Source organism: Astatotilapia calliptera, chromosome 14, assembly GCF_964374335.1.
Source record: "Astatotilapia calliptera chromosome 14, fAstCal68.1, whole genome shotgun sequence".
Taxonomy (NCBI): Eukaryota; Metazoa; Chordata; class Actinopteri; order Cichliformes; family Cichlidae; genus Astatotilapia; species Astatotilapia calliptera.
In genome coordinates, this window is record NC_137435.1 from 25,834,988 (window position 1) to 25,852,736 (window position 17,749).

The 17,749-nt window shown below is 41.3% G+C and overlaps 2 protein-coding genes across 4 annotated transcripts in view; one reads left to right on the forward strand and one right to left on the reverse strand.

Moving 5' to 3' along the window:
- Positions 1-13,620, forward strand: part of kcnab1a (potassium voltage-gated channel subfamily A regulatory beta subunit 1a) — a 134,828-nt gene extending 121,208 nt beyond the window's left edge. For all 3 annotated transcript variants that reach the window (XM_080288532.1, XM_026191253.2, XM_026191254.2), the window contains exons 7-14: positions 929-972; positions 1,127-1,213; positions 5,030-5,115; positions 8,020-8,140; positions 8,364-8,458; positions 8,966-9,086; positions 9,491-9,579; positions 9,780-13,620. In XM_080288532.1, the coding sequence (XP_080144658.1) occupies positions 929-972; positions 1,127-1,213; positions 5,030-5,115; positions 8,020-8,140; positions 8,364-8,458; positions 8,966-9,086; positions 9,491-9,579; positions 9,780-9,869 (733 nt within the window). In that variant the 3' untranslated portion in view covers positions 9,870-13,620. The remainder of the gene's footprint in view (positions 1-928; positions 973-1,126; positions 1,214-5,029; positions 5,116-8,019; positions 8,141-8,363; positions 8,459-8,965; positions 9,087-9,490; positions 9,580-9,779) is intronic.
- ssr3 (signal sequence receptor, gamma) lies at positions 13,354-16,280 on the reverse strand. Its single transcript, XM_026191256.2, has 5 exons — positions 15,969-16,280; positions 15,500-15,626; positions 15,022-15,120; positions 13,911-14,042; positions 13,354-13,619 (listed from the first exon to the last, which is right to left on the reverse strand). The coding sequence occupies exons 1-5, from the start codon at positions 16,099-16,101 to the stop codon at positions 13,553-13,555; spliced, it is 558 nt and encodes a 185-aa protein (XP_026047041.1). The 5' UTR covers positions 16,102-16,280; the 3' UTR covers positions 13,354-13,552.
- Positions 16,281-17,749: the final 1,469 nt, after the last annotated feature.

A 17,749-nucleotide genomic window follows, 5' to 3' on the forward strand; every position in this document is an offset into this window, starting at 1 on the left:
AAGCAAAACAGGGACCATCTGACAGAAAGATAGCAGTATTTGAAGATACCTCGAGGATCTTGGGGTAAATTTGCAAACGTGAAACGATTTTTTTCTGGGTCACAGAAATAAAATATTCACAAAACTCATACAAAAAACCCACCTAACCACCTAACTTTGTTCAGATAAATAACAATAAAGCATGTATTTTAGTTAAGTCACTCAATATCATACAAAAGACAATATTTTCTCCTTTTGTCTCTGCTACATTTATCATTTTATATCCTTAATGTCTTTCAAAGCATTCAAACTTTTGCCTCTCTGCACCAAAGAAAGTTTCCTCGTGTTTTCGTGTGTCCATTAATCTCCGTTAACAACCTGAATGGCAACATGTCACGTAAAGTAACAACCAATGGGAGAACCTTCTTCTGAGACTGCAGAGAGAGAGAGGAGAGGCGATAAAGAAATCTACTTTATAGCACACACATCCAAAACACACACACACACACAGAAAAGAAAGAGAAAGTCTGTCAAGCTCCAAGCCAGAGGCTGCCCAACTGGGTCTTGTGATAAGGAAGAGGTTATTCTCTAGTTTTCAAGCATTTCCTCCAAACGCAGAGTCTGTGCTACGTCTCTCTCCTGCAGAGTCTGGATGCATAATGATGCTGAACAGCTGAGCGTGCGCTGACCTATTTACTTTAAAGAGCCTGAAATGTACATTTGGAGCTCGTGTTTTTTGGTCGCCCAGCGGGGTTCAAAAGTAACTTAAATTGACTTTAAGTCTGCAAAGTAAAACCAGTTTGAATTCCCACAATTTCTGGAACTTTTAGAAAAAATATCTTATTCAGTTTTTTAAGATAAAAAAGAAGTGAAGCTGTTTTTTAATTAAGTTAATTTAATTAAGTGCAGTTTATGATTGATGTGATATGTATGTGTTTTATTCGATCAGAGCAGAGACAGAGAGAGGGTTGTCAAGGAAACACATTATTGAAGGTGAGACATGCAAATTTAACATCTCCAAAGATGACAAACTTTTTTCTTAAAGAGTGAAATTGTTTAAAATGACATCACAGTAACATGTTATAAGGTAAAAGTCTTTCAGTTCATTAACCTTTGAGTGTCCTTTGCCCTCGTGTGTGTGTGTCAGGTCTGAAAGGCTCTCTACAAAGGATGCAGCTGGAGTATGTGGACGTAGTTTTTGCTAATCGCCCAGATAGCAATACTCCCATGGAGGGTGAGTCAGTGTATCAAGATTTCCAACAACATCCAGTTATGAAACTAATCAAATCAGCTGGTTCACAGTGTCTGACTTTCAGCAAATGGAACTTTTGCTGTTATTGTGATCGTTTGTAAGATTCATGAAATAGTTGCGTAGTTGCTCCACAGAATCATGTATTTACACTTGCAGAAAAATGTGTTAGCTTACCAGTATCACAGCTGAGAACTGTATATAAAAATAATCAAGTATTTGTGAGTAATTATGTCTTTTCAAAAATAATTGTGATTTTTGACTATAGAGAAGCTGTCGATGAAATCCAGTGTGCAGAAAGCTATTTTCTGTTTGCAAGACAAATTCAGGAAAACCTCAGAATATCTTGTCTAATCTGAAACACTGTATTCATTTATCACGAGTGTTTGTACAGTGTCTCTGATAAAGAACATATTTACCTAGTGGTGTTAGAGCTACTTATTATTTCTATTATATTGAACTAGAAATGTAAGACTAGTTTTACTCTTGGAAAATCTGTTCTTTAGTATCGCTAAAGTGAGGCAGGCAGTTCTGCATAATTCATTATCAAGAAGTTTCTTATTAACATACATATTAGTAGTCCAGTGGTTCCTCATTAATCATTATAAATTGATTGGGTACTATTGCTTACTGAGGTAGAGCCTCTTAACAGTGGTTTCTTTCAGTAGCTTTTTAATTAGTGCTTCTAAGCAGTCGGTAGAGCTGCTTTCTTTTATATGAACTGTAATATTCCAGTACAAATCTGTGTGACACTGACATGAATGACAGTTCATTTAACAGTATTAAAGCAAAATGCTCTTTAAACATTGCATAAGTGAGCTTGTAATAGCAATAGTGTGGTTTACACTAGTCAGGTCCTGCTGGAGACACAAATCCCCTTTGGGGTTGGATCAGGAGGGACGTCCAGCTCAAGAACTGCAAAATCAAACATGCAGAGCTACCCGGTGTGGTAACCTGTTATGAAAGGGGAGTGGTCAAAAGTAACTTATAGGGCATCTTTCTCACAAAATTAACGATCCCTATGCAGGCAGTAACCCAAGCTGCCCCGCTAAATATCTCAGTGAATGCTAATAATTGGCTATAAATGAATTTATGTAGAAGTAAGTGTAAAGATGAATTTGAAAAAAAAAAAAGACATTGCACACTAAAAAAAACAAAGTATTTTATTCAGGTAATTATCAAATATATATTGAATTAATCTGATTTAATTTCTGTGTTGCGGTGTCTGCCTCTCTCCTCTGCTCTCTGTTTCACTGCGCATGTTTCTTCACTGTGCTCGGCTTCTTCTTTTAGAACACACACACACACACACACGCACACACACACACACGGTTCTTTTGTGCTTAAGCTTGTCTATTCCTTTATCTTGTAGCTGTTTAGGATCTGCTCCTGTACACATTTATTTTCTTTTGCCTGGTGCCCTCACTGTTCTCTTCTTATTTAATTCCTTCAGCTTTTAGATGTTTTTCATGCTTGTTGATGCACGCTTTCTTGTTTTTCATGCTTCCCCAGACTTGTTTTGCTCTCTGTTGTGCTATGCCGCCCCGAAATAGATGCAGGTTGCATTTAAATATGAACGCAGCATGATGCTACGTAAATACAGAGCAAGGACGACAGGAGGGAAGGGCGAAGAGAGGAAGACAACAATAACAAACGAAAGGAAAGAAAGCGAATTGTTGTCTTGTCTTAATCCTGTGTTATTTCCCCTGGCAGCATACTATTGAGTAAGACGTCTGTGCTTCAGGTTAATTATTACTCAGTGCAGGGAAAAACAAAAACCTTCATTACAAGTCGTCTTGGTTTGTCTTGATTATATACTTTTGGTGCATGTTGACTTCTACTAACGCGCCATCTTTACTAGCCTCGTTTTTTCTTTTCTCTCTGGGAGTTCTTAAACTTTCTCGCCCCGCATAATCAGTTATCTTGCCAAGTATCGGTTGTGCAGAGTGAAAAACAAGAGTCCTGCCACAGTGAACGATTGCACTATAATTGGAGTGAGCACAGGGCGATGATGAACAACCTTAATGACAGTCCTAATCTCAGTTTTTGTTGGCCCCGACTGCCGTTGGCTCTCACAGTCAGCAGCGTTGGAGCTAATTGCACCATTAAAAATGCAGTAGCTTGAATGTGATCAGAAGGGCTTTAGTATGTGAGCTTGTTAGTTTGTCCCCGGAGTCGTCAAGGAGGGGTGATGAGCCGTCAACAGGTAAGAAAGACTTGAGGAGGCGGGCGGCCTTGTGAGGGTTTAATATATTTATTTATTTATTTTCGATTAGGTCATGACAGAAACTGGAACAACGTGAAGAAGAAGCTTCTTTCAAGGCCGTTTCTCTCAAATGTTGCCTTTTTATTTTCTTAGTCTTTTAGTTTTTGACTGGTTTTAGTCTTCAATCTTTTATTCATCAACTTTTCTGGCATTGTCTTTTCATGTAGCTCGGCTATTGCTGGCTAAAAATATTTTTGCCAAGCTCTAGGTGTTTCGCATCAATCCTCTGATAATGTTCTGACTATGTTATCGTCATATTCTGTTGAGAAAATGTTTGACATGTCCCTGTCCATCTGCTGTGTTATTCTGGTTTTACAGCACTGTATGTGGCTGAATCTTAGGGGTCACCATAGTTTAGATCTGTCCTCTGCTTCTTCCTCATTTACACCACCCACCTGCGAGCCACGACCACATCATAGTTTTCTTTGTCTTTACTTTGATCCGCTTGTTCTGCAGCTCTGTGTTAGTCCTTGTTTTAATATTTACCAAACCTCTTCTCTGCATAAGTCCAAGCCAGCACAGTCTCACCTCTCTACTTTTTCCCTGAACTCTCTGATCCAAGTTGCGTCTCTGTGATGCGTTGAGTCCTAATAATCCATCTTTCCATCTGCCTCCAGCTCCGCCTCCTCTCTTTTCATCTGCAACATTATCTCCAACCTATATGCAGCGAGGGCTTAATGTAACTGAACAATGATTTTTGTAATGTAAACCACCACAGTGGGTTTAAACCAGTGCAGACTTTAAGCTTTAAATCAACTGATTTGACAAAAGTATCCCAATTAACCTTTTCGGAATTACAGCCATTTTTATACATTGTCCTTCATTTCCAGAGGCTCAAAAGTAATTGGACATGGCCGGATGTGGCCCGTTCTCTTCTTATTTCATGACAAATCAGGTAGAGTAAAGATCTGGAGTTGTTTGCAAGTGTTGGTAGCTTGATATCACTTGCTAGTCTCCAATTCTACAATCACAATAGGCCTTCATGAGGATGCAATCACTTAAAAGAAGCCCAGTTTAGACTTTGCCAGCAAACATCTAAAAGAGTCTGAACAGCTCCGGAAATAACAAAAGTATTTGGGCAGATGAAACCAAGATGAACTTTTTCCAGAAGGATGGGAAGAAAAAGAAAAAGTTAATAAACTGAAGAAAACCACATCATCTGTCAAACATGGTAGAGGAAATGTTATAACTAGGGCGTGTGTGACTTACAATAGAACCGGGTGATTATTTATTTATTTATTTAGTATTTACTGGTGATATGACTGCTGATAGAAGCAGCAGGATGAATTATGAAGTGCAGTCTTGGATTGTTTTATTTAAAATCCACTAGCAGTGCAATAAAGTGGCAAAATTACAAAATAGTGTCTTTGTACTCTTGCACTCGTCTCTCACTAGAAATCACAAGCATCTATAAATATTACTGATGATGCTTCTCAGCGAGCAACACCGAAATGCAAACGGTGACGTAAACACGCACAATTTGTTCACTGTCGATCCAGCTGACTGATACCTGTCATAACTGCATTTATCCGCAGAGATTGTTCGAGCCATGACCTATGTGATAAACCAAGGCATGGCCATGTACTGGGGGACGTCTCGGTGGACGGCCATGGAGATCATGGTAAGCAGCAAACAGCTTTGAGTATAAGAAATGAAGAAGAATGAAAACGTCCAAATAAATGTTTCCTTTACACATTTGGTAACCGACTACAGATTGTATATAAATGGTGGATATAGTATCTGGCGTGAACAGTCAAGCCAATGCAGATGTGCCTTTCCAGTGACCAGCATATTCACAGTATTGAAAATGAATGAGTAATTACAGAGCTGATAATTGGAGGGAAGTCGGGGGGAGAAAGTAGTGACTGTAAAAGACTGAGAGTGAAAAGAGGCTTTTTCAGTAAGTGGCACAGGCACAGCGGCTTCTTCTGGCTTTTGTTTTGTTTTCCTGTCAGAGATAATCCACTTCCTGTTTCAACCACTGGTGCATTAATGAATATATACATGAGGCAGAGAGTTATGAAGTGAACACATGCCTGAAGTGACACTCAAGGACGTAGCATCCATCCCCTCTTATCTCTCTTGGTCTCTTTATCACCCTCCTCCTCCCTCTAAGCACACTGCAATGTGTTGACATTCTCCCTCTCTGGCTGTGAAAAAGAAGCAGAACAACGGGCCCAGATGAACACTGTGTAATTTAGATAGCATCGCTAATGAAGGTGGCTTTGATTCTCAGCAGTACAGCATGCGCACGCAGTTACATGCATGGACGCGCACACAGTCTGGAGGCACATGTCATGGGTTGCAGCGCAGAAGGGCAACTGGTAATTTGTAAGTTGAGTGATGGCAGTGATATTATCCGTGCATCACACAGAATACACTCCCACTTCGACTGTGCTCTCATCCTGACATGTGTTGCACAGCAGGAAACCCACTAAATTAAAGGGTATTTAAAGAAGCAACAATGGCGCTGTTTTTCTCCGAGTAGGTGTGTGTGTGTGTGTGACTCCTCTGGCATTTGCCTTTAAAGGATCCGTGGAGAAAATAGATAAGGAAATTTGAACATGGTGCCTCCGAGTTGTGATATGAAATATTGATTTGCTGACTTACTGAGAGGCATGCATTTGAATTTGTGCCACGCTCCCACAAGCTGATTAACAACCCCTCCCTCTCTCATTTCTTCCCCGAGTTTATCCCAAACCTCTGTGCTTACGTACCAAATAGCTATATAGTAGGGGTGCAACGATACACAAAATTCACGGTTCGGTTCGATACTTTGGTGTCACGGTTTGATATTTTTTCGATACAAAAAAATGTTCATGCATTTTTAATTTGTCATTTATTAAAATTATAAATATATATTTTAACTCAAAAGTACAGTTTTTAAATTTAACCCTAACCCTTGTGCGTGTTTTTTATTTTGACAGCGAATGCGCACCTGCGGACCACTTATGTGCAGCCCTGGTTATTTAGCTCGTCATATTGCAGCCACAGAAATTCTTTTGTCCATGAAACCATAAAGCTGCACTTTCTTTTTGCCTTATAGTCTGATTTGTCATAACTTCTCCGTTTTGTGGTAAGCTTTTCTTTGGCTGTCACTTCTTCACCCTGACCTGTCTTATTTGGCTCAGCAGAACTAAAATATATATCTGTCTGTGAAGGTTCTCAGTCATCCAGGTCATCGTAGTCAAATATAAATCCTGCTGCTTTTACACACGCACTCACATAAGCTCAGCGATTCTCTGCGCGATCAACCTCTCACATGTTTAAGCTGCGGGAGATTTCACTTGTCATGTTTGCATAGTAAGCTAACGATTAATAAGACGATGTCAGAGGAATTGGTGCACAAATTATCATCACTCACAGATCAGTGCTGTCGCTCTCTATACACAGTTCGCACGATTGCAAAGTGAAAGCAAAAAAACAAGCGCAAATTCGAACGCGACTTCAATATGTCACATATTGACAGTGGCTCACCGATGCCAATGACATAATTACCCAGCTACATTTCCGAAAGAATGCAAAAGCATTGACATATATTTTTCCTACAATAGCCCGACGGGCAGGGAAGAGATAGATTTTGGTAGCCGGACTGAAAAAATCGCTAGCTCCGGGACGTCGGGCTAGCGATATTGCGAGCCCTGTATCTGATTGAGGAATCACTCATCTTTGGAAAAGAGAGTTTATTACAGAGAAATGTCTCTTTCCAAAATAAAAGCTATACTATCCGCTTCTTCTGGGCTATATTCTCAGCAGCATAAGGAGAATCATGTGCTAACAGCTGTCTAAATGACTCGGCTAAAGTTAGTAGCATGCTTGCTTTTTTTTGTCTGCTTCCACTTGTCTTTGCACTAGGATGATGTCGGCGTAAATGTGCAGTCATATTCGTTGTGTTCCCACTAGTGCTTTCAGGTTAATCTCGTTGAAATGACCTTAACGCCACAACACGGCAAATCTCCGTTAACGAGCTACCGCCGATCGCTCCGTGCATGGGGCTAGACGGCCAACACGTTAACGAGCTAACTGCGCTAGCACACTAGTTCACACCAATGTAATTGAGCATTGCATGGCACATTCAACATACTGTTTTACTTTAGTCCATGACTCGCTTACCTTCAGGGTCATACGTCACATGAAAACCAAAATAATTCCAAACGCCAGAACTGAATGAGGGTGGGGGAGGTGCCCTGCGCTCTTCCTTCTGACTATGCTGTCTGTGTTGAGCGCTCAGTGGATCTGCGCTGGACAGTGCAGCCTAGGCGGAGTAGTCGAACGCAGATTCACTGAGCGCTCAACACAGACAGCATCGTCAGAAGGAAAATTGATAAAATAAATTACAAATGTTGTATTGTTCGATACATATGCGTACCGAACCGAAAGCACTGTATCGAACGGTTCAATATCGATACGAATATCGTTGCACCCCTACTATATAGCTATAAAATAACAATCTTTTGAACAATATATAAAAGTAAATCCACATGAAACATCGTGATGAGCATCTTTTCTCTGTCTTTATCTCTAGGAGGCTTACTCTGTGGCGAGACAGTTTAATCTGATCCCGCCAGTGTGCGAGCAGGCCGAGTATCATCTTTTCCAGAGGGAGAAAGTAGAAGTGCAACTGCCCGAACTCTACCATAAGATAGGCAAGTGTATGACAACAGCTTGATCAGTCACATGCATCCTTGTGTCACTTCCCTATCCACTCCATCCAACAACCTTTCTGACCAAGTTGCTCTCCTTCTCTGTTGCTCATTTCCACTGCGCTTTAATCACCCTCTCACGTTTTCACTTTTTCTGACGCTCTTCTCACACATTTCATCTCACTAAAACTCCTCTTCAACTCTCCTGCTGTGTCCATGGTTACAGGAGTCGGCGCGATGACGTGGTCACCGCTGGCATGCGGCATCATCACAGGAAAATATGAAAATGGCATTCCTGAGTCATCCAGGGCCTCCATGAAGGTAAGCGTGAGGGTTCGTCAAAACAAGGCGACAGTGAGAATCAGATTTAAAGCAGTGATTCATGACTTGCGCACTTCAGGTGGTGTCGATATCTAAGACGTGAGAGAGATGAGATCTGGGGAGGGTTTATGGAGGTTTGATTTGGACATGCTGAAACTTAAGGACGTGCATGTGTGATGTTTTCGGTTTAGATGTAACCAGACAAAGTTGTTTCCGCTTGCATCTTCACCCTAAAGTTAAATATAGTCATGCTTTATTTTTCCAAGCTCATGTTTTGCATCTTTGAGTGTGTCTGTGTCCCTGACTTGAGTTGAACAAACAGATCAATACCAGTTGACTTTGATTAATTAAATAAATGATGAAATTAAGGCAAGTCTGTAGCACTGTGACTACATCTCTGTGTGTCAATAAATTATTAATAATACATCAGCTCTGGAGTCTCCAGGCTCTCCGGCTACACCCTGCATCTCTTCACTCATTCAGTCTGTGTCTTCTCTGTGCTGTCAGTCCTATCAGTGGTTGAAGGAGAAAATAATAAGTGAGGATGGAAGGAAGCAACAAGCCAAGCTGAAGGAGCTCAACCACATCGCAGAGAAGCTGGGATGTACCCTGCCTCAGCTGGCTGTGGGTAAGACTTCCCTGTCTTATAGCAAATACAGCAGAAGCAGCTTAAAGCAAAGCTTTTAAACCATAAATGCACAGACCTGTCAGACAGGAGCTGGTTTATGTAAGACGGGCACATTTTTCATCACCTTCGTTGGGTATTTGTTGTCTTTCGTGTTTGATATTTCCTCCAGCTTCCAGTCTACACACCAACGCAAAACTTTTCTGATGCACTTGTGCTTGCACTGCATCCCTGTGGATGTTCAAATAGCTGGGTGTGTTGTGCACTCCCCATTTGATAAGTAGATGTCCAGGTTATATGCAAGAGTGCTGGAACCTCTGGTTTGTTTAAAGACAATAATCAGAAAGTCATAATAAGATGTGTGCCGTTGAATAGTCACTGACTGAGTATCTTCTGCTTTTCTGCAGCTTGGTGTCTAAGAAATGAAGGGGTGAGTTCGGTCCTTCTGGGAACATCCAATCCTGAGCAGCTCACTGAAAACCTCGGGGCCATACAGGTCAGAAAAAGCAGACACACATTGCTGTTACCTCTGTTTCTTCACCTGCATCCTCTGCTGTCTTCCACTTATAATGATTTCTAGATCAAGTTGTCCCAAGTCTGTACCTATAATGACTTCAGACTTTCTTCACATTATTCTGCATGTCTTCCTTCCTTCGCTCCTCTCAGGCTTACTCAGCACATCTCTTTCTTTCTTAGGTCCTTCCCAAGATGACCTCCCATGTGGTGTCAGAGATCGACCACATCCTAGGCAACAGACCGTACAGTAAGAAGGACTACCGCTCTTAGACCAGGCAGTTGGACTTCCAAGAGGTCAGCTGTACCTACCTACCTAACCATACTGCTACCTTGGACCCTCCATTCAGTGTTCATGTCCATGGTTCTCTCCTCGGGCCCCACTCAGCTCCAGCCCGCCTCAGCCTGGAACAGACGGCCTTGCTAAGTTCAGCGTTGCATACTGTACCTTTGTCTGTTTGAGCCTTGTCCTGATCAGATCAGCTCTACCAGGCTCATCTCAGGTGCCCAGCTCAGCCACGTCATGCTTGAGAAACTCAGCTTTTTGCAGCCTGAAACACAAAACACGATCCACTTCAGTAGTTCTAAACTTTGTGCTCCTCCCAAATCAAAGTGTTGCCACGTGCAGGTAGAACTATGCAGATCTTAGAGTAGAACATGTAAAAGTTTAGATTCAGGCTTATATTTGAGATCCCACCACATCCCAGCTCAGCTCCATCCAGGGATAGATATACAACTGACCTGATATTTGGATTAAAATTGCATGAAACTACGACTGCAGCGCCTCGTTTTGAAAATATATTCAACTTTACACTCACATCCAGTTAGCAGATAAACCAAAAGAAGCAAAGCGGGCGTATTTAAAGTGCCTTCCCGAAGGGCACCTTGACAGTAGCTGCTAAATGAGACGCCTGTGTTACTTATTTATTGGGCTCAGGCCTTCAGGTCTCGAGCCCACCCATTGAAAGCCAAGACCTCCACTCACAAGTAACATAATTTGAGCACAAAATTCATATTGAGCCCATATTTTATTTATGAGTACCACTGTACCACAGCTGAATACATGAATGCAAGAAATCAGAGGTATCTCAGGAAAGTGGACAGTTGTATTCTGAACCCCACCCGCCCCCACCCCACTCAGTGCTTTCATTAAATCGCTATGCAGAGCAACACACAGAATTACCATAAGAGTGTAAAACTCCAACCTCCTGTGTTGGAGGTAAGCAGCAACCAGGTGACTTGCGCATAATACAGTTTTATTAACATGAATGAAGCCTCAACAGACCCGATCCCTATTAGCCCGAATTAGCTTTCAAATACCTACCAAGTATATTCTGTCCCGTATTTAGAATAGTTAAGTATTCAGTGGATTATAAAGGCTGCAAATCGTGAGCGTATTTACCACCAGATGCATGTTTCCCTGCTATAGTGTGCCTCTTTCTTCTTTTCGACAAAGCACATAATTAAAGACTAGAAGAGGATTTGATCAAAAAATCCTGCAAGCTTGTCCCCCCAGCCCCCCAGGTGTGACAGAGTACTGCGGGACTTTGAGTACTAGTACATATTGGACTCTGTTTGAGGAGAGAGTGAAGCATGTCGCCCCCGTGTGTTCCCTCTGAGGAACTGCTGAAGAATCCCACAGAAGAGAAATAAAGCGGACTGCTTTTCTGCCTGTGAACTGAACCTGCATCGCTAGATCGCTCCAGCAAACCTTGAGGATTTTGGACTTAAGCTTACGATGAATCTATGAAATAAAAGATAAACTCGCCTCTGGTCTTGTCATGTTTAGAGCGACTGCTTGTTTAAATGGCACAATGGGGCACAGACTCAAGGTGTTTGGGATGTGGTAAAGATTACAGTATTTATTCTAGAGTAGTTAATATATATGAACTTTATTTTGACATTTTGAAATACTGCTTTTGTTTGACGATGCTAAATGTACATACGATGTTAAGAAATACAGTGTAACATAAGGAGAAACACATCGAGGAGCCTCTCGTGCAGACGAGGACTTCACCGCAGTGTATGGCTCACACATAGCAGACCTGTAAATAGAGTCACTTTTCTGCTCCTCTGCAGTATCGCTGCATCAGTTGCAACGTTTAGGCCGCTCTCCAGCCCGTCCTGCTCCTTCCAACCAGACAAAAATGTACTTTTGTCTCCTCAAAGACAAAGAAAGTCAGAACTATTTATAAGGATTAAGGTTTAAATTTGTATTTCTCTTTTGGATTCTGCGTCAATAAGAGAATCGTTCTAAAAGTGAGCTTCTCTAATGAGACGTGACAAATGTGATTAAAGGTTTCTTAAAGGACTTGAACGTGGATCGACCCTTCGGATTTCATGGCTGTCACCTTGACGCATTATTTTTGTTCTCTTTCATGTGGAAAACAAGCCATCTCTGAGATCAGCAGAAATGTTGGCCAGGTTCCGACTGAGTCACTTTCTTGTCCTTGGTGTGCATCTGTTGACTTGCACCACAAATACCACCTATGTATGGATCAATCAAGGGAAATCTCATTAGATTACAAGCGCCTACAGTTATCCAGAGCACGCTGTTACCTGTTTTGGGATGAAACACTAAAATCTCTTTGGCTCACAGCTTATTTAAGAAGTCTGGCCTTGGAGGAAAACTAGAGTTGGATCCAAAATGAAATCAAGAAAAAACATCATATTTTGCTTATTTCTTATTCTCTATGTGGACACAGCACCATCTTTTCCTACGCAGAATCTATATTTGCTTTGTTCACTTATTTGTAGCTTTTGGTGGCAAACACGTGCCACTGAGACACAAAGGTAAACGTTTAAGTTTGTGTGCAAGTCAACAGCTTTCCCATCAGTTTGAGTCAGTCACTGTTGGACTGTGGCCACCTGGCAGAGTGCCTTGAATTCCTTCGACAGGAATAAATTCAGGGATGTCTTTCACTACAAGTTGGTAAATGGCGTTTGGCTTCTGGCCTACAAGATATGTAAGATTTTAAAACAAATGTATGCAGATGATATTATTTGTCTCCTGTGTCACTTTAATAGAAAGTTGTAAGCATCAAGCACACACCGACAGCGTAGCTACAAAAAAGGAAAATGTTGTCTTTAAATTGTTAATATTCTATATTGAATGATGCGCTTACTGAGCTCCATCGTGCTCCTTAATTTCCCGGGAGCGTTATATCACCGAACAGTGGAGCTGATTCTTTAAACTGGTAGCTTCTCTGTAAATGGGACTCGCTTTCAGAGGAATGCAAAACCTACATATTATCAGCTCCACAAATTTCGGGAACAAGCAGTGCAACAGTCCTACAGATATTAGGAAAAGTAATGCAAGAAGGACATTAACCTTCTTGTTGTCCGAGAGAACAGTGACTTGTCTTCGTGGTTTTCTCAATTTCTTACAGACTTAGAAACAACTCTAAAATGCAACAAGCAAGTCATCTGTGGCTGTTTTTCAGCTTGTTGAAATCCTGTAATGTGCCACATCAACTGCTACCCAAGGTTTCTGGTTTTGGTTTGAGTCCTATCTGATAATCAGATCTGAAAACTCAGAGGTCACTGATTCTACGTGTTGTTGGGTGGATGAAAAACACTTGAGAGACATTGACTTCGGTTCTTGTTGTGTCATTGTATTGTTTCCCCTCCTGATCAGTAGTTTCTCTGTAAATACTCTATGTGAAAGTGTGATTAGAAATAAAAGCATTGCCAATGGAAATGGTGTCTAAGCTGTAAAAAAAGCAGACTGAACAACACACAAATCAAATGACACAGATGACAAGTAAACAGACTTGCTTTATTTGTTACAAAAACAACAGAAGACAGATCTGTAGAAACAACTCTGGAGATAATTTGATCACGACTTTCATGAAGATGAAATGTCATATTCCGCTTGTAAACCCTGTTCCTAACATGAGTGTACACTTCTTTAGCCCATTTCCTACCCTCCAACCCAACCCCCACCCTTTCTTCCTTTACTTTGAGCCAGTGGAAAGCAAAGCAATGAGTCCTGAAGAGGCACTGATGGACAGAATATAGTTGCTGGGAAAAGGTGGGTTAAGGTAAACACTGGTAAGAAAAGTTTGCAGATATGAAGCATACAGTGTTACTTTTGACAGGGAGTTTTCTTTAGTTTTAGTCATAATTTAAACATCAAATTTCTTTTAGTCAACTAAATATTGTAAGATTATCATAGCCTGAAATAATCGGTTTTCTATTAATCTGTTAAGATGTGTTAAAAGGATAAATCTGCTACAACAAAACCTGTCATACATTTTCAACTTAAATATACTTGTGAACTAAATACCGCCACATACAGACGTGAAAGGATACACGGTGGGGTTGAAGTTCTTGAGCAGGAAGAAAGAGGCGACGATGACGAGAACCAGGAAGAGTGTGTTGTTGTAGAAGATGGAGAAGGTGGTGGCCTCGTAGTCGGCGACCTCGTTCTTCTTCCACAGAATTCTGGACAGGAGATAAAAACCAAATGTCGTCCTTGTTGTCTACGTGTACCAGGTTAACGCAGACTTTGTTAGAGACGGTGTGTGAACAGAAACAAGGTGGTTGATGTCAAACATAGATTTATACTCAATTTGTGCTCACTGGGTTGGTCCACTTAAATGCAAACAGCGACAATGCCACAGCTCCATCAGCATTTATACCAGCGCTGAGGGTGTGAGAACGCCCTGCTGTATTCTCCTGAAGAGTCGCCACTCAGACAAAACCTTTTCCCAGAACGTGTCTTCTTTTCACAATGTTGGAACATCTCCCTCTATATAATCTCGGACTCTCTGATCCTCAGTACTGATTTATCATCATACTTTTGACTTTTGATGTACGGTGACGTTCACAAGGGCGAGACCAGTGAAGATAAATGGGTCATTAACGCGACCAGAAGAAACTGCACCTGAGTTTAGCACCTAACGCTGGCAGAAGAGGGTGTTGCTGTGGTATGTTGACATGAGATTATGGTGTAACTATTATGAATATAATACAGACTAAAATACTGTAAACCTGTAAGCTCACGTATTAGTGATCTGTCCCATTCTCACCACAAAGGCTGACTGCTGCTTTCACACATTCATTACAGTTATAAAGACTTTCTGCCTGTGTAATTCATTTGCCAGAAAAAATAAAAGTTAAAGATAAAGTTGGTAAAGTTTATAATTTATAATTTCACTTTTAAGATTACTGACACAAACCAGAAATACTCACATCAGTCTGCAGCTTTCCCAGAGACAAAAAACTGTGTCGCACCACTGAATGAGGTACGTAAAACTGTATCAGTACAGGCTCAGAGTTGGATTTCTATATAACCTACTTCCACTTGGTTTGAAACACCACCTAAATTGGTGGCCCCTCCACACAGATAAGCAAACGCAAGTGTGTAGAGAGCGTGTAGTTGCTGAATTTGAATTGGGCTTACGTGTGCACTACGTTTTACCTCTCGTCTTTCTCCTTGCGGGACATCTTGCGGTTGTCAGCCTCAGACAACTTCCTGGTTACCTCCTTTGAAACAGCATCCTCACGTTTCTGTGCGACCCTGGAGTGTGATGAGCGGAAGATCACAAGCATTAAGACTTTAATCAAATTCAAAACACAACAGCAACTCCCAGTAGATTCAGTTTCCAATAAAAAGTAACAAAATCATTTCTGAACTCAGTCTGTTGATTCTTAATCCGTTTCAAAGTTTCCCCAATGAATAACATCACATCTGTCAATCAAGTTGATCGAATTAAAAAAGCTCTAACTCTACAGAGACAGTTTGATTCCCTATTTGTGTTCAAACGACTGATGATTATATGTTTGTATGTTTGTGTTCTTGTCCCCATGTAACTGAAGTTAAAAGGTATGAATAAAGTATAATATGAGGCCCATTTAACCAAGCAGCAACGGGTGTTTAGTGGATTTGTCCCTCTTACTTGTGTTTGAGCACAAACTTGACGTTCTTGTAGGCAAAAGCAACCAAGTAGGTGCTGACCAGAGTCATCACAGCATACAGAACTGCAGACTGGACCAGGTCCATATGCCAGATCCTCCAAAACAGCCCTAAAGAGAGGAAAAACAAGCACAAAACGCTGCTCAAACTAATTATCTGAAACTGGAGTTTTTCAAGTAAAATCTCCCAAAGCTTTTTGTGTTTTGATTCATTTGTTGCTGCACTTCGTATCACAGCGTTATTACGAGGTCACGTTAGCATTCCCGATCAATATTATTAACTGTGCTTATGTGTTATATCTCTGAACATTACGTGAGCTTATATATGTAAAGTAGCGGCTCTGAAAACCTCGTTTTTATTGACAGTTTCTCAATTTTAATCCTCCACTCACTCAGTGTTAGCTAAATTAGCGGTTAGCACCAGCTAGCTTCCTCAGCCTATGCTGTACTCACAGATGGGGATGGCAGAAACGATGAGTGCATTTCCGTAAAACAGAGCTGTGGACTTTGCCGACAAGTTTCTGCTGAAATCCTGAAGGAGAAGATCTTCTTCTGACTGCTGCTTGTTGCTGCTTTTGGGAGCCATGAGTGCTCACTGAACCTTCTGCCTGCTGCTGAGCTCCGGGTAGAAGAAGACTGACACGTCGGTGAATGGAGAAGAAGAGGAGAAGAGAGACGCGTCAGCACTCCGGCTTCTTCTTCTTTGTTTGGATGACGACGGAGACGCTGTGGCTTTTTGCTGCCCTCCACAGGACGATAAGGACACAGCACTTGTGCCGTTGCACAATAGCCTACTTTAACGATATTTTTGTGCACCTTAATATAATGGGCATTTTGACATGAAGAATTAGGTAAACACGTCTGTTTCTGATCACATTAATGAGGGCTGTTTCATGTAGGACCACAAGCCTAACTAAAGTGACTGGTAACAGGGTTATAGAGCTATCAGCTGCGGTGACCCTCTGACAAGGGAGCAACTGAAAGTGGCTTAGAAATAGCTGTAAAATTGTTTGATAAATCCTTAGAGATCAGTCAGTAGGCCCCTGGTAACCATTGGTTCATGGGAAAAGTGTGTATTTTATTACTAGTTGGTAAGTTGTTACTGTAGGCTGCTGGCAGTTGCTAGCATGAAATAGGTCAAAAAGAGACATACAGTGATATGTAGTGCTGCAATAGACACCCTGTGATTGCTTTGGTCACTGGCGGGTTGCTGTGGTCACCAGTAGCTGCATGGAAGACGCCAACTTGTCTGCAAACACTTCACTTAGTCTCTGACTCGGAGTGAAACGGTGAAAAGGGATATATGAAATCCCCAAAAGCCGATTCTGTTCATCTGGACGTAGCGTTTTCAGTGGGAGAAACGTTTTGTCACTCATCCAAGTGTCTTCTTCATTCTCAGCTGACTGTACGTTTCCCCAACCTTATAAACAGTACCTTAGCCCACTGAATGAACAATGGACTGTGAGGTCAGTTTCTTGATCAATAATATGCAAATTGTCATGATCAAGAGGTACTTCTTTCTTGTTTTCCTAATCTGCTGTTGCAGTGAGCAGTGTATGCTCATGATTAACTAATGATTAGCACACATTTCACGTCATACTAAAGTGAACACAGTGAGACTGTCTCTACCTTATTTGAATGTATATGAAGTCCTGTTACAAACCTTTTTCATAGCATTATATATATAACAGCATAGTAATATAACAGTGTATTACTATACTGATATTTCCTGACCTCTGAGAGTCATTACCATATTGTGGTGGAAGTGTGTGTGCTTCAGGGCTCCAAGCAGCTATATTGTTGTGGGTGAGAGGCCAGATAAAGAAAACTCCTATGATGACCAAAAGATCAAGGGACCAGTTTATCTTGCCCACAACAGAGCCCAGCGCTGATGTGGAGGGTGTGAGTCTGGTGGCTGGTGGCCAGATGCTTAGCCCAAAGCAGCTACATGGGTCCCTCCTCCTATGGGCCCAACACCCAGGGGTGGATTGAGGATTGAGTGACTATTTATCATGAGGTCTGGCAGCTACCTGGAGGCGAACGGACACTAGTAAAAGAAATTATTGTTTCTATCTGGATGTAAGCAGTTAGTATATAATTCTTGTTTTGTGTACATATATAAACAAAACATCCATTTCGGTACCACTATTTTTTTTTTTGCCTCATGACACCGAGACAAATTTGTAATTTTTTGTGTTTATACTTCGAATAAACGTAATTCTGATTGTGAATTT